Here is a 15,774-nt window from a genome sequence, read left to right as displayed (position 1 = left end):
AATATTGAAATAATTAAGTAAGTAACAGAGTGTATAATTATTGATAATTTAATATAATTTTTATTATTAGAACTAATAATAATAATAATCGTAATAATGAAATCATGCAACTAGTTTTATTGAAATATATATTTAATTGATAAATCAATTATTCAGTTTGTGACATACTAAAACTGTTTAGTTTTTATCATTTTCAACGAGAACAATACAATAAATCCTATATTTAAATATTCTTACAATTTTATGATTAGCATTATTATTATTATTATTATTATTTTATTCTTATATTTATATTTGTGCGAAGTTTATTTATTTTGATTTAATTGTATATTTCTCGTTGAATTCAAAATCTATCATATATAATTATATTTCACTAGCTAATCAATGCACTAGGCAATGGTCGTTGACGACAAGTTGCATTATTGACCAAAAATATATGCGAGTATCACAAAGTTCTATCGTCATCAAACTCTGTTAGCTCGAGAAGACTTTCTTTCATAAATTATCCATTATTTTGACATATAAACATCGAACTTTTACATTAATCACTTTCACTCTTATTTGACAAAACTCTCAATTCTTGTAACAGATTCTCACATATATCTTTTTATATATATATATAAAATACAATTGTGACTATAATCATAGATTAAATAATTTATGATTTCTTATCAAGAATAATATCTGTAGAACCATTGAATTGATTATCAATTACATTCACTATCTGTCAGAATAACTATTTTTCCTTTCACAAATGCTATGTATTAAGAGAGCTGATTTGTCTTCAAGTTAATCATTCAAATTCATTCGCACAATACCATTGCAATGTTACTAAATACCATTTGTTAAAATTATTTTATAAATATCGTCATTTTCTTGAAGGTCAATCATTATTCATGCTTTGAAGTTCAGTATAAGCAATGTGTTTTCTAGGAACATTATTTTTTGTTAAACTGATGGATCTTCGTTTATTATTTGGAGCCGTTGATGTTCCAGGTGTGTAATAATATCGTCTTTTGTACATTACCATTCTGAAATGAAAAATAAATTATTTGTGAATTAACGATCATCATCATACCTACATAATTTTTTATATGAATATATCGTTAAAGTATTTATAGTGAAAAGAGATAAATTTGAAGATAATTATAGTAATCAAATATGTCAGAGCAAAGGCTCTCTGTCTAGAGTAATTGAGTCCTTGGAATTTGAATAATAATAAGCTGTGATGGAATATGAGTTGAAAATTCTTTTGTTTTACATTGTCACCAGCAATTTTAAGTAGTATTCTTGTGTTTCGATCATTACAGTGACGCAAAGCAATTAACGAATACGAAGTTTTGAAGATTGGATTGTTCCATTGTATCAAGATTGAAAATCAGAAGAATTACTAGTTGTTTTTTTTACAATAACATACACACATAAAACAAACACAATTAACCACATGAAAAGATAGCAAATAAATTTTATCGCTATTTACAGTTGCATACAACAGTAAGAGCTAAGAGAATTCTATGTACATAGAATTTTATCATACAAACTTCTCAGACGAGTGGATTATTTCTATCAGGGAAAATGGAATCATCTTATCACAGGAATTGTATATAATTCAAGTACTTTATTGAAGCATTTTGGAGGAACACAGGAATGTAGGAATATCTACAATAAAATGATAAAAAAATAAAATATTCATGCCAAATTTTATAATAATTAAATAAAATAATAAATATATATTAATAGCTATGTATATTAATAAAAAATATAATAGCTTATAATGACAATCACAACAATAAAAATAATTAGGATTTCTAAAGAAAAAAAGTGACAGCGGCAATAATTTGAATAATGCAAGGATAACAAACATTTAATCAAAAAAAAGCTTCAATCAAACAATTACTGCTGAAGTAATGGATGTAAGGAAGTGGTAAGATTTGAAAGTAGCTAGTAGATAGAGCACAAAGACCTAAATTGTCAAAGTGAACGTCGAGAAGTAGTTGGCTGGCAAGCCTTGCACACTTGACTAGAAAAAAAACCTATCAAACTAGCCTTTCATTGTTACAAATATCTAGGCTCTAAATGTTTATGTTTTTTTGTACAATATTTACATTAAATAATCACTGATGCAGTTCATGCAAATTGATTAATTTTAAAACCACATCAAATAGAGAATTGCATTAAATTAATTCACTGCTTAATAAAATAAAATATCATTGATCAAAAAATCATTTCCATATCACCACACCATTGTAAGACTATGCTACCCTGAGAGTCTTGCTCTAACATTATTTACGTTAAGATTTTAAAAAAATGTATATTATGTAATAAATAGCTGAGATTGTAGCGGGTCTCAAGTCTATTGATATCTGAAACAGAAAAAAAAAAGATCGCTTTGAATAATTTGAATTCTTGAAATGTATCTGTATCATTAGAGAACTATTTGAAGAATGCCGTTTCCTTTACATACCTCACCCTATAAATCCTGCAGCGATTGATATGATGAGGGCAAGAAGACCAGTCATCATTTGACCAGCAGGTGACACACTTCCACCGCTCGTTCTTGGTAAGGATTGAACTTTATAAAATTCTTCCGAGTAATTCGATTTAAAATGATTTTCGGCAGTCAAACTTTTACTATACTTATTTATTAAGTCCAGAATAAGGCCATTGGACCAGCCAAAACCTAACTGGACTGAATATTCTCCACCACCTCCTCCACTACCCGAAACAGTAGCATCATACTATTTACAAAAAAAAATCAATTGTTTAGTCGTTATTGAAATATTCAATTAACGGATATTTAGTATTATTATTTACGCACCTTTTCATACATACAGTGATTTATTTTAAATGCCTTATAATTACTTTGAACCCATATTTCACTCAGTTCGTAAGCTAATCTCTGAGCATGTTTATCCTGACTGTTGTCCAAAGACATGATCACAAAATACTGTAACGGTGGCCAAGCATTTGGATAATCCCATTGCTCACCCGAATGCTCCAAAGTCGCTGGTATACCACCAAGATTAATCATTATTTGACTTTTATCAAGATACTTGACAACTTTGTCAACATAGTATTCCCGATGAGCAGTATCATAACAATTAGTCCATAGAGGTAGAATATTTGTTGGATAAAAGTAATCACGTTTTAAACCATTGAAGATATCATAATCTAACCAAGCACCCACTTCCTCATGCCATAAAACAGCATTGACAGCTTCTTTCCATTGCTCAGCTTTTTTTCGATACTCTTCTGATTTACTAGCATTTCCTACCAAATCATTGAATTCTGCTAATAATACAGCATTGCGATATAATATCGCGTTGAGATCAACCGGAATTATAGATCTCGTCTTGAGATCACTTAGATTTCCTAATATGTTTAAAAGCAAATAGTGAGTTTATGTGAGTTCTAATGACTTATTTGAGTAAAACGAATATTAAATGTTCTTTATTATACCTTTATTAGTTGCTTCAGATATGAACCAACGACTCGAAAAGTCCCAGCCTGATTCGGCCGCACTTTTTAATTCTTTATAATAATTGTCTCTCTCTTCATCTGTTCGCATTCCACGACCAATTGACTCGTCCTCTCTGTGCATTAAAATAAATTACTATTTATAAATGATATTTAATGACAGTGATGAATAATCATTTAGAATTTAATTATTAAAAAAAAAAAACTCTTGTTAAAAAATAATAAAAGATATTATATAATATTTTATTTCGGAATAACGAAAAATTTTAAAAAAGAAAATACAATCATAAAAAAGTTTTTAACGCAAAGTTATGCAATTTTCATTTAATCACTTCACAAATAAAGTAAACGTAAAAATCACGTTTAAAAGCATTTTAGACTTAATAATTACTATTAAATGATCGAAAGCAAGCAAATGACAAAAAAAGAGGATAAAATTTATAAAAAATTGCGAAATGATAGAAATTTTTTTACATGAAGTTAATGGTTTAAGTTTTAATAAAACATAAAAAAGTTTTTATTTTGAAAATATTTACCTGTAAGATTCAGGTCTAGGCCCACTAGAATTTTCATTGTATATTGCTAAAGTATAAATACGGTCATTTTTCTGCACTTCAACAGTTCTATTTACCATCCAAAAATTAAATTCCTTTTCTAGTAGCCAAAGGTTTTCTCTGAGCCATTCAATGTCGTTAGTAGCATCTAGATAGACTTTAACCATTGGCATCAACATTGGTGGTTGTGATCTCATTGTGTAATAAATTCTTCCACCATTGGGTATGAATCCATACTGTTCAACGATTGATACAAAATTTGTCAACATTCCTCTAACCGTATTAGTCATTTCTGATAATAAAAGCCCTTTTATTATCCAATAAGAGTCCCAGTAATAAAATTCCCGAAATCTTCCTCCCGGTATGATCACCGGATTAGGAACATAAATTATTGAATATAGATCAGAATTAATTTTAACATCTTCTTTAATTTTCCTACCCAATTGCTTCCATATATCATTTAGATCTGAAGCGAATTTTTTTAACTTTGGATCACGAATTCCTTCAAGAAACTTTGGCTTTGGTGTCCAGTCTTCTGGATCCCACTCTTCAAATTCTGAACCTTCTGGATCAAAATTCTCTTCTACAAACTTTTTAACCATGTCTCTTGGTGGTGGCCTTTCTGTTGTTCGATTCATCATCTCATTGAAAACCTTCAATGTCTCAGCTGGACTTTTTTTGAGTTTCATATCAACAAATGTTTTAGAATCTGGATAAAGTTGGGCTAATTGTACTGTATGTAATAATTCTCCATGACAATAAATTTCACTGAAATATTAATTATTGCGTTTTTATTTCAAATTTTATTAACTCTTTGTACTATAAAAATTTTATCTTATCAATTGATGAACAAATTTTTCTCTCTTTTTTTTCTCTCTCTCTCCTTCTTTTTTCTTATCATTTTTTATTATTTTATTTCCTCATTAACTTTTTTATATTACATAGCAGCAACTAGTTTTAGTTTTTATCGATTTATTCAAAGATTGTCTAGCTAACATAGAAAATAGCGGAAACGAGCAAATTAGCACGAGAAATATCCTTGAGAATATCTCAATGATGATGATATGCACGCAAAGACAAAATAAAAAAAGTGAATAATGAAATAATTAAATTCAATACAATAAGTATGTACAATTATGATGGGATTTTGGTAAGCTAGCCTTGAGTATTGTATTGAGATCATATTCTTCCAAATGATAAAGATTTTGCAATAATTCATTTATAAAAATAACAACGACAATAATAATAACAATAGTACAGATGAGTTATTTAAAAGTTTGGACTGAATGAAAGAGAGAGATGAATAGATTCATTAAGATAGAAAATAACCTAAAGTGAGAGAGAGAGAGGAAGAAAGATGTCACACGGTCGGTGACTTGACCATCAAGACTCTGTGACGGACGAGGGCTCGTCCTTGGTCCAATTCCCGTGACACACCCGCGCGCAACAAGTTATTCTTTGCACGTTGATTAAATTCAATGCGGAAACGCATTAAGTGTCATTCAAACATTGCGAATTTTCAGATTGGAGGATTAATAACAGAGAGATAAAAAAAGAGAGAGTGGAGAAAAAGCTTAATTTGTTTCAATTGTTTTTGATAACTTACCTTGAACATGGTGGTAGAGTTATTGGATTTTTTGGAGTCTCCATTGTTGATACTATTACAATTGTTTGCTGTAGGATCATCAAGATGCACCACGTTGTTGGCAACAGATTAGAAATATTTCTCATTTTGTGCGGCATTGCGTTTCTCTTTCTCTCTCTTTAAACTACTCTTTATTGACTAATCCTTCTTATGATTGTTATTGTTTTTATACAATTAATTTGTTTATCTCACGACTATTTTGTTGTTTATTTTTTTCCACTTATGTTTTACATAAATAAATATCACTGACTATTATAATAATGTTATTGTTAATATATGTCCACAATTTAATTATTATGCCAGTTTTTAGCTGGTATTTGGTTCACCAAAATTTTGCATTCAACGTCACGCAGAGGTAGTTGTGTTGAGTATATCGGGAAAATAGAGAGAAGAGAGAGAGTGAGAGAGACAGAGGAAATACACGCACGTTAATTATGTGTATTGGTAAAAATAAAATAAAAATAGATGAGAGAAATGAGTCGGTGAATGGGCAACTACTACGAGCACCTTACTTTCTTGTAATAGGGTGAAAATGAGGCCCTGAAGATTTGCGCAATTTGCGCAATGGTCTCAGCTCCAACAGTGCCACATTTTCCCTGGAAACAAAAGAATAAATATTTCATTATTTTATTGCTGTTTTGCAAAAGTATTTATTTACTTAATTTAATGGTGTGATTATCAAGATAATACGAAGTAAGTTAAGAGTTTTAATTTTTCATTAAAATTTCTTTAAAAATAACTCAATCAATTTGTTTATATTGACAATAGATTCACATTTTTCACTAATATTTTATGAAAATTATGAATAAATTAAAATTTTATCTATTTATAATTAAAATAAATCCAAATTGTAGTTTAATTAGATAATCTGTCTGTCATTGGCCTTTAATAAAGCAACCTACACTATTCATTGGCTAATTAAGACGAATATTGGCACATTTAAATATAAAATACTTTTATTTACAGTAAATGGTAGACCACAAGTGAACTATACCGATTGAACAAAGTGGCAGCGTTACACGAACGTTCTATTCACAGCATTCAATGAGAGCTTTATTAGCTATATAACTCCTGACGCAATCCTTACTTGAAAATAGACACTATCCTCAAGAATATGATTTCACCAATTTTTTGCCGATAGTTATGATGGATCTGTACCCAGAACATTCAATGAAAAGACACCAAACAAAGTTGATACTTCTAAAGTTAACTCAACTGAACAAAATAATGCAAGAGAATGGAATTAATAATACCTGATAATGAATTCAAGTATTATTTATTGATGATGAGTGAATATGTAAGTAGTCGGCTGGTATCACTTCTTCTTATCGTGGGTAGCGTTGACTTACGACTGACGCGGACAGGTCGCAACTTTTATTTGTGCCGAGTCTGAGACGAAATTACCGTCATCATCGTCACGGTCCCCAGATCGTTCAAGTCATTGGAAAAAGGAGGTGGTACACAAGAATATGAGTTAGGAGAAGGGGATTGGAAGTTTGGCTCAAAGGTGTTGATACAAAGAATCGCGTAATGGAATAGAAATATGCAAATAAATATAAAATACATCAATACCCATAAGTTATCAAACCTTTTTTTTAAAAAAAGCACCTTGAATTTAATCAACATATGGTGAACAATTGAATTAGAATGAATTTTTTCTCAAAAGGTATTCCATTATTCTAGCTATCGTTTCTCTTCTATTTTATATACACGTGGTGATCTAGCCAGTCCTCGTGGCTCTAGTGCTTCACATGTGCTCACGTGACTTAGCTCACGACACGAGATTGGAATGATCGATCGACCGGTTGCACCAGCCGATGAAAGAGAAAGCAATATGGAATCGAAAGGAGTGAGTAAGTGAGATGAGATGAGAGATCGAGCCCCCAAGAAATAACTTCTGTGATTGGTCAATTGGTTTGAAACGTTGATTTGCTTTTGCTGACGTTTCAAACAAATTAGTATACTTTCCCAATATCAGAACCGGTCTGGTAAGCATGTCAAAACAAGTATCTACGTCACGTATCTTAAGTTTACTTAACCGATATAAAGATTTATTCTATATTGAATTAATATTAGAGGTGTGACCACATTCTTACTTTTTAACCAATCATCTGTTCCAATCTTATCCATACCCTAAAATTGACCTTCATTGTCATTCTTAATCCAACTGATAATTCAGTACAATAACCATCTTGAACTAGATAAATCATCAAATATTGGTACATGTTTGCTTATAGCTTATGTTATCAGTTTAAATTTACTGATTTGAAGATGTAGGTTCATTTTAAATCCCTTTCTGTCGTAATCAATTGAACTGACGTAAGTAAAAGTTTATAAGCAGATTTCATGATTTTTTGGAAAGTATAAAGGATCAAGAAAAATGGTATATTTATTGATCAACAAGAATAGATGATTCTTGTAGGGTACCAATAAAATAAATGTTGAAATAATATTTTCATTCTCTAATCTTAAACCACAAGTCACATGTATGAATGGCTAAATAAAAAGAAGCATCGTTGTCAACACCTTATAAAGCTCAATTATGTTATTTGCTATTTTTAGTACGAAAATAGGTCGTGTAATCGGTGGGACAGGAATATGACACGACAAATGAAAGCACTCTTACTTGTCACTTGTTCCCTAGATTGCATGTGCGGTCAACACACCCGGGTAACGTGCAAATTCAATTTTATTTTATTCCCTGTGATTGTTGAAGAACGCGGATATGATCAATTATGGGTTCAGTAAGCGAAGCTTGATGAAACATTAATTAGTTTTATGATTATTCAGAAGATTCAATCAAACGCTTCGAGACGGATGCTACATAAATCGCGAATAATTAAACAAACATTGGATATCAAATAACTATTGTACACGAGTTGATCCACGTGATATTATATCGTGTACAATAAACTAAAAAAACTTATGTGATTCTATGTCATATTAATTTTCACATTATACTCATCCGGAAATTGTTATTAAAAGTGCTTACCGACAAATTATGGAAACTAAATGCAATAAAACTTGTCTTATGTCCTCGAACATTGTTCGAAAACAGGATTTCTTGAACAATATTCTCAATTAATTGCAACATTTTTATTTAATTTATTCTTATCTAGATAAATTACAAAGAAAGAAAAATTTCGAAAGAATACAAAAGAAAAAATTTTGGAGCACAAAAATGCAGTGTAACAGTAAGTTAAGATTTCGTCAGATTTTAGTTGTTTGGGTAGGAGGTAAAAATTTTTTCTCAGGTTCATCAACAAATATAGGAGGAGCTTCAAGTCCATTGCACTCTATACTGCTCAATCTATTAAAGAAATAAAGGTTAAAGTAGCTTTACGAGAGTTTGTATACGTGATTTAGGGAAGTCCAGTGTTGGACTATATAACCGACAGTTGATGACAATCTTACACATTTGTATTGCTATTGGTTAAGTGACTGTGTCAATTTTCATTGATAAAATCGTTTCCTTTCATTCGATCCTGTATCTCTTAGAGTTCCAATTAAATCAATGACTTTGCAGTGTCAATTGTCAATAATGAGTTGCTTATAAATTCCCAGTAAGGTCTATGTATCATGAGATAAAAAAAAGGAGTCGTCAATCAAGTAAATGTACTGTTAATGGTATGTTTTTCTAATTGCAAGTAGTTTAATTAGGACGTCATCAAGTTATTAATTGTAACCTTCGTATTGATAGTTTATTACACTAGTTATCAAACCAATGCACAGTTGCACGTGTTGACAGTCAAGGTCTTACATTTTATCAGTTTATTAATCAATGAGGTGGATAAGAATAAACATGAAAAATTACCTAATAGTTAACAATTATTGATTCTTGATGTAAATTACATTTCATTATCTTCAGACACTATAAACTTCATTCTTTCATTTTTGCACTTTTGTTTCAACACTCACGTTTTCTATCGATAGATAATTCAATAATTTTTTATTATTATTTTTGTTACGCCACTTGTTCCGATAATTGCTAATACACCAGGTGGAAATAATTAACTCTAAATGTTTTATACTTGAATAAAATAATAAATAAAACACATACCACAGACGAGCACGTTACTTAATAAAAATAACTCCAATATAACAATGACAAGTAACAACTGACTAATGTAAAATGTTGAGATCAGACAGATAACTCTGATCAGGCCAATGAACAACAACTAACGACTCAGATGAGCATAGACACCGGTATAGACCGGTAATGAGATCAACAACTGACCCCTATACTTCTAGTTTGATGATTATTTACCAACCATGATTTGTTCGTCTTTTATACATAGTCTGCACTTTTAGAAAAAGCACAAAACAGCGTACGTATAACTAACCACGAACTTACTTTCTTATTTTTTCTTGTCTGCATAATGAAAATCTGTGAAAATCATTTTTATCATCCTGCGTCAATGTCGAAACTGGTTGACTAATATTGCATTGAATTTCCACAATCGAGTCTGTTGTATAACCATGTTAAATAAGATTTTTGAACAATTTAAATATATTATTGCAATAATACCACTTTCACTTCTCAACATGTTAATTTATAAAAAGAAAAATTAATAATTGGCTAGTTAAAGTTAACGCTTAATCATTTTGGAGCAAACTCTCTTTAGAGGTTATGCGACACCAGACGTCATTGTTCGATACTACTAATCATATGATAGAGGGTGAGAAAAAACCCTCTGGTATTTTGAATACTCACCGGTTTTCAGTAAGACGATATCTTAGAATTTTTTCGTCAATTTTTCCGTGAATTTTTGAATGATAATGAAAGAAGGCATTTTTCAAAAATCTAAAATATCCTGTTTGACAATGCAATTCACATATGTTATTATTAGAAGTTATTAAGCAACAAATACAATGACGATTCATTGGATTTGGTGATGATGCACGTCGAATCCGTCGTGCAATCAGCATGACGTTTTAAAACAAATAATTCAATTACTATTTTATTAGAATATCAGTCATGATTCAATTGATAACACTTTAATTCCACTTATTCGGATGAATTTGATCATAAAAGAACACTATCAAGAAAATAAACCCTTATTTATCAGGTGAATAAATAACTGTTTACTTTGTTAAGCTCAAATAATTTAGTGTTAATGATTTATCATAAAGCAATAATTATCATAAAGTTTATGATCGTCAAATGGATAATGAAGTTTTAGGATTTCTCGAATACAAACACGAATCACTATCCGCGTATCTATGTAAACTAACGGCTTGACGTTCACAAATCCAATGTCGTGATACATATATACATATATCTCGAATTCTCGAATCGACATTTCGAGAACTCTCGGCAAGCCCAAATTAAATTATAGTGTATATTAATATTAATATTTATTCTCTCAAATAAATATTTGATCGTTTATGTATGCGAATGATTTATTTTTATTTAAAATGTCCATCTAACTATAATTAAAAATAGCAACTAATCGATTTTATGTTTTTTTTAATATTTTATATGCATATCTTATCGATTTTCTATTTAGAAAAAATTACGTCAATGATTATAATAAATCAATGGATTATTTACATATTTCTTAGAAATAAATATCAATTTACGAAACTAGTTTAGCAAAAAAACTTTAATCACCGTAAATGAGGTGATACAGGAATTATAATACTTATCTTGTTGACTACATAGTTATAAAATAGATAAAGAAATACTGATAACAAAAGACAATTTACAATGATAAAACAATGCTGATTAATACTGAACGGTCAATGTGATCAAAACTGTTATGCTAATAGAAAAAAAAAACGATTTAAGAATGATCTATTTTTTGTCAATTTTTCAAAAATATTGTTGTCTTAAAGTATACATAAATGTGAAATTCATCTTATTAATTCAAATAAATAAAAAAAATATCTTTGATTGCATTAAGGATGGATCTAAATATCTTATATCTAAAAATTATACGATACGACACGATTCATAACTAACGAGTAGTGTATACAATATTTACACTAAAATTAAAAACTACTGTCATTATTTTGTACAATTCCATATTTTTTCAGTTCATTGCAATAATTTTAGTGCATCATTTTATGAAGTTTCAAAATTTTTCCTAAACGTTGCTTAGCCGTTTTCATTCCTTTTTTTGGCTTACGTTCTGGAAAAAGTATTCAATGTTAATTAATTTCCATCAAAAATAAAAATAAAAATAGCATCGATTAATGAGAATGAACCTACCAACAGGAACAGGTGCTGCAAGTTTAGCTTTTACATCCTTCAGTCTATTTGGACTTGTTAAGATAGAACTGAATCCACCAGACAATTGGAGACCTTCATTGTCACTGTGTTTCTCTGAACTTGTTGGATTCACTCCATTAGTTGTGACCTTCTTTTTTTGTTTATTATATACTCGTTTTGCATTAGCCTAATTGCAAATAAAAATTATACATTATTATCATATCGAAGAAATAATTCATTGTTATTCATAAGAGAATAAATTAAAATATTATGATAGATCTTACTGGATGTTTCGCACGTTTCGCAGCTGCAGCTTCAAGACCTTTTTCAACAGAAGTTTTTCTCACTCCTTCACGAGCAGGTCGATTGGTTTTCGGTAAAAGAGGACCAACTCGTGCTTTAGGATTCCAGGCCTCATCTACTCGTCTCTTTCCACGAGGTTTAAAAATATATTCTTCGTCATCAGATGCATCTAAGGCTGGATAAACTAAAATTTTAAAGATTAAATTATTATTAGAATTATTGATTAAATTTGTTGTTTTAAAAAATATTTTTAAAATAAACATACTGAAATCATCGTCTTGATGAACTTTATCAATATTCTCTATTGATAAATCATCATCATCGTCATCGTATTGAACTCTTCGCGAAGATTTCGAAGGTTTTTTCGAACTTTGAGATTCAGTTGAATAACATTGTTCACTGAACGATAACATCCCAGCAATTGCTTCTCTTGTTGATGGTGATGCCCTGTCAGAACTAATCGTTTTCAATTTATAAATACAAGGACATCAAAAAATAAAATAAAACCATGAAAATTTTCTCAGCAACATTTACACTTGACATTAAAAATAACTAGAATTAATGAAGAAAAAAATATGGAAAATAAATACAACAATTCTTACCCTATGGGGGGTGGATTCATTAATTGATTGTGTGAGGCTATCGTAGGAGTCCTAAAAAAATACAATCATTAAAAATTCATTCGAGAAATCTTATATCTTCTATTCGGAAATATTATTACTTTAACACAAGGTAACATACCCAGCGTCTAATTGATTTCCAGTTGATGATAATGCATATGCAGAAGCTTTCAAAAGTTCTTCTATACCGTTTTTCGGAGCATTATTCAGAATATCAATCTCAGAAGTCATCTCTTGGTTTACTGATTTTTTGGATTTTTTATGAGAACTATTTTTAGATGATTTTTTCCTTTTCGGACTTTCATCAATAGTAAATCCACCTGTAAAATCACTTTCATTGCTGCCATCGTGAAAATCATAAATAGAATCTTGTTTCCATGTAAATTCTTTTTGTGTTTCGACTGATGAATCCATGGCAAAATTTCCGTAAATATTAACTTTATCATTCGTGCTTCGAACAACTTCATTATCACCAAGTTTAAATCTTATTACTGTTGGACTTTGTTTCCCTGGTTTACTAACTGGATTTTTTGGATTTCCCGAATCAATTGCTTTTCCATCCATGATGTCTGCACAAATTGTTTTATTGAAAGGATATGACACTGGTTTTGGTAGTGTAAGCTTTATGGCTTTAATTGGTGATACATTTTTCGTTGTTTGATTTTCCGATTTATTACTATTTAAAATTGCTTTGAACGCATTTTCGGACATTTTTTCTGATTCATAATTTATGAAGTCTTTATTTAAAGGCTTCTTCTTTTTTCTTTTACTTTCACGCTCCGGTTTCGGCGGATTAAGAGCCATTAAAAATCTTTCAGCGTGTCTTATTTCTTTACTAAATTCTTTTAGTAATTTTTGACTATTTACAGAATTCGGTATTTGACTGCGACTGATTGTGTTGTACTAAAAAAAATTTTCATAAGTATTTTCAAAAATTACGTAGTAACAAAAAAAAAACTCTCAATTATCAACTCACATCTTTATCAGTATTCCATTGTTTCAATATACTGAGAAGAGCTTTCACACCTTGTAAAAAATAGGCTGGACATTTTTTCCCTTCATGATTAAGTTCTTTTAGTTCTTTAAGCAGTCTTTTAGCTGCGAACCAGTTAATTGTTTCAAAGCAAGGGTATTGAAATTTTTTAGGTGTTTTCATCTTACGTTCTAATTCATAAATTCTGAAAAATTGTTATATAAATAAAAATCAAATCGTTATTTTTTTAAATTAAATTTTTTTGCTTAAACGTAACAAATTAATAAAATAAAGACAAAAAACTGACTGTATCTGCATAGGAATGTTAAGACTATGGACAAAATTTCCTCCAAATACGAGAGAATCAACAGGAGTTAAAACGGCATGAATCCATCCAGTTGGAATCATCATTGTTTGACCTTCTTTAATTACACATTTATAACACGTATCAGCTTGATCTCCGAAAAATGTCTCACTTTGAGTGGAACTACTCATCCATTGTTGATATAATAGTAAATTTGCTGGAGTGGGCTTGATAAGATAAAACACTTTTTCACCACGTAAAACATGATACCAAACAGAAGTACCGCCAAAATCAATATGAAAGTCTGTAAAGCTGTCTTTAACGCCCATTAAACAATATTTTTGAACTTCAGGACGCTTCAATTCACTATTTTCAGGTAATTCTCGGGGCCAAACGGAATTTACCCAATCAAGTTTACGTGCTATGTAAGGAGCTTCTACCAATGGTGATAGACTATAAAGAAGAAATAAAAAAGGTTTTTATAGTTAACGTAATTAATGATAATGTATTTTAAGAACTCTATACACTTTTGATTATACCCTGTATCAGTAAATTCGAGACTTATGACATTTAATACTCTTGTTCGATCAGCATCATTGTAATATTCAACAAAATCACGTAGTTTCATCCTCACATTACTCTGTCTTGTAACATCGATAACATCCATTTCGCGGTCACCGCCTGAAAAGAATATTAACGATTGAAGTCCATAAATGTAGTAATCATTGTTTATAAAATAGAAATTATCAATTTAATATTACCGATATAATTTTCAACATCATAAACACTGAACGTTGAAGGTGGTAAGGTCATGTCTAGGCCGTCTTTATTTTCAATAATAATTGGAGTTTCAAAACCATTAGTTTGTAAATATTGCAATGTTAATTGTTGTCCTTTCACACGTTTTACGATTTCATCAGCTTTTGAAAAATGCCTTAGCTCCAATTCTCGAATAAAGACCGGTGTACCTGTTTGTACTGGTTTCGTATCAGCATTTGTTTCAGTATATTCATGACGATGCCAATTCATTCGTACTTTAGCTGAAAATTAAGAAAGAAGAGTTAATTAATTACAAAAACATTCAAGTATTATTGTTCCAAAATAATTTAAAAACTTACGAAGTGATGGTCCATGAATTTCTGCACATTGTGGACAATGATATTTATCCAAGTCAATTGACATGTATTCTTTAACATTCACACACCTAGTTTAATTGGAAAAAAAACAATTGTAATGTTTAGATGTGAAGTATAACATTAAAGTTAGGTTATGTGACTCACAACAAACTTGTATTGCTAAAGCATTTAAGATTATTTAACAATTATTGATGTTAATAAAATTATTTACACGTCAGATAATTATGATATTTAAATATTCTCTACAGAACAGAGTAATTTCTGCACAAAAAACCTCTACAATTAACATTTCTATGAGCATTAAATTGAGAGAAAAAAATCAAACTTACTCTCCGTGATACCATATCTTACACACATCACATTCTATCATAAATTGATCCGGATTATAAGTTTGGCCACACAAACAATATGTTGCTGTTTCATCCATTATTACAACGGTTTGTTTTAATAATATTACACAAAAAATATAAAACAATGTTTGTCTCACGTTCTGTTAGCTTATAATTTTTCATAAACTGTATAGGATGAGTCAGTCCGGACAGCACCTA

General features: G+C 29.9%; 2 protein-coding genes and 1 long non-coding RNA gene across 14 annotated transcripts; 1 reads left to right on the top strand and 2 right to left on the bottom strand.

Annotated features, from left to right (window-relative positions):
- Positions 1-854: 854 nt before the first annotated feature.
- On the bottom strand, positions 855-10,930 carry Treh (Trehalase). 11 transcript variants are annotated; one of them, XM_035093144.1, is made up of 8 exons: positions 9,737-9,988; positions 9,491-9,664; positions 5,638-6,272; positions 4,014-4,799; positions 3,460-3,593; positions 2,819-3,372; positions 2,470-2,738; positions 855-1,031 (listed from the first exon to the last, which is right to left on the bottom strand). In XM_035093144.1, exons 3-8 carry the CDS (start codon positions 5,772-5,774, stop codon positions 884-886), a joined length of 2,028 nt encoding a protein of 675 aa, XP_034949035.1. In that variant the 5' UTR covers positions 5,775-6,272; positions 9,491-9,664; positions 9,737-9,988; the 3' UTR covers positions 855-883. The 11 variants fall into 11 exon arrangements, with proteins under 11 accessions (XP_034949035.1, XP_034949037.1, XP_034949038.1 ...); XM_035093146.1 differs by having other exon boundaries at positions 9,491-9,599; XM_035093147.1 differs by lacking the exons at positions 9,491-9,664; positions 9,737-9,988 and adding exons at positions 6,671-6,828; positions 6,930-7,069.
- LOC118072956 (uncharacterized) lies at positions 861-2,130 on the top strand. Its single transcript, XR_004691051.1, has 2 exons — positions 861-996; positions 1,483-2,130. It is a non-coding gene; the product is annotated as an uncharacterized lncRNA (long non-coding RNA).
- Positions 10,931-11,383: 453 nt separating the features above from the next.
- LOC118072953 (histone lysine demethylase PHF8-like) lies at positions 11,384-15,764 on the bottom strand. Of its 2 annotated transcripts, none has more exons than XM_035093141.1 (12): positions 15,556-15,764; positions 15,209-15,294; positions 14,852-15,130; positions 14,630-14,771; positions 14,094-14,543; positions 13,790-13,991; positions 12,935-13,716; positions 12,796-12,846; positions 12,459-12,649; positions 12,175-12,377; positions 11,891-12,077; positions 11,384-11,810 (listed from the first exon to the last, which is right to left on the bottom strand). In XM_035093141.1, the coding sequence occupies exons 1-12, from the start codon at positions 15,651-15,653 to the stop codon at positions 11,731-11,733; spliced, it is 2,751 nt and encodes a 916-aa protein (XP_034949032.1). In that variant the 5' UTR covers positions 15,654-15,764; the 3' UTR covers positions 11,384-11,730. The 2 variants fall into 2 exon arrangements, with proteins under 2 accessions (XP_034949032.1, XP_034949033.1); XM_035093142.1 differs by having other exon boundaries at positions 12,459-12,640.
- Between the last annotated feature and the right edge of the window lie 10 nt (positions 15,765-15,774).

This window comes from Chelonus insularis, unplaced genomic scaffold (genome assembly GCF_013357705.1).
Source record: "Chelonus insularis isolate UGA/USDA-ARS -01 unplaced genomic scaffold, ASM1335770v1 contig_94_pilon, whole genome shotgun sequence".
Classification (NCBI taxonomy): Eukaryota; Metazoa; Arthropoda; class Insecta; order Hymenoptera; family Braconidae; genus Chelonus; species Chelonus insularis.
This window is presented reverse-complemented; position numbering and strand designations above follow the sequence as displayed.

What these genes read in the sequence shown, in the direction of transcription:
- Treh (XM_035093145.1), bottom strand. Translation starts at nt 5,774, where the DNA reads ATGCCGCACAAAATGAGAAATATTTCTAATCTGTTGCCAACAACGTGG. An exon ending in ACTCTACCACCATGTTCAAG is followed by an intron (nt 4,800 to 5,637) that starts GTAAGTTATCAA and finishes TTAATATTTCAG; the next exon opens with TGAAATTTATTGTCATGGAG. An exon ending in ATCACTGTATGTATGAAAAG is followed by an intron (nt 2,739 to 2,818) that starts GTGCGTAAATAA and finishes TTTTGTAAATAG; the next exon opens with TATGATGCTACTGTTTCGGG.
- LOC118072953 (XM_035093141.1), bottom strand. Translation starts at nt 15,653, where the DNA reads ATGGATGAAACAGCAACATATTGTTTGTGTGGCCAAACTTATAATCCG. An exon ending in GGAAATCAATTAGACGCTGG is followed by an intron (nt 12,847 to 12,934) that starts GTATGTTACCTT and finishes GTATTTTTTTAG; the next exon opens with GACTCCTACGATAGCCTCAC. An exon ending in CGAAACGTGCGAAACATCCA is followed by an intron (nt 12,078 to 12,174) that starts GTAAGATCTATC and finishes ATTTGCAATTAG; the next exon opens with GCTAATGCAAAACGAGTATA.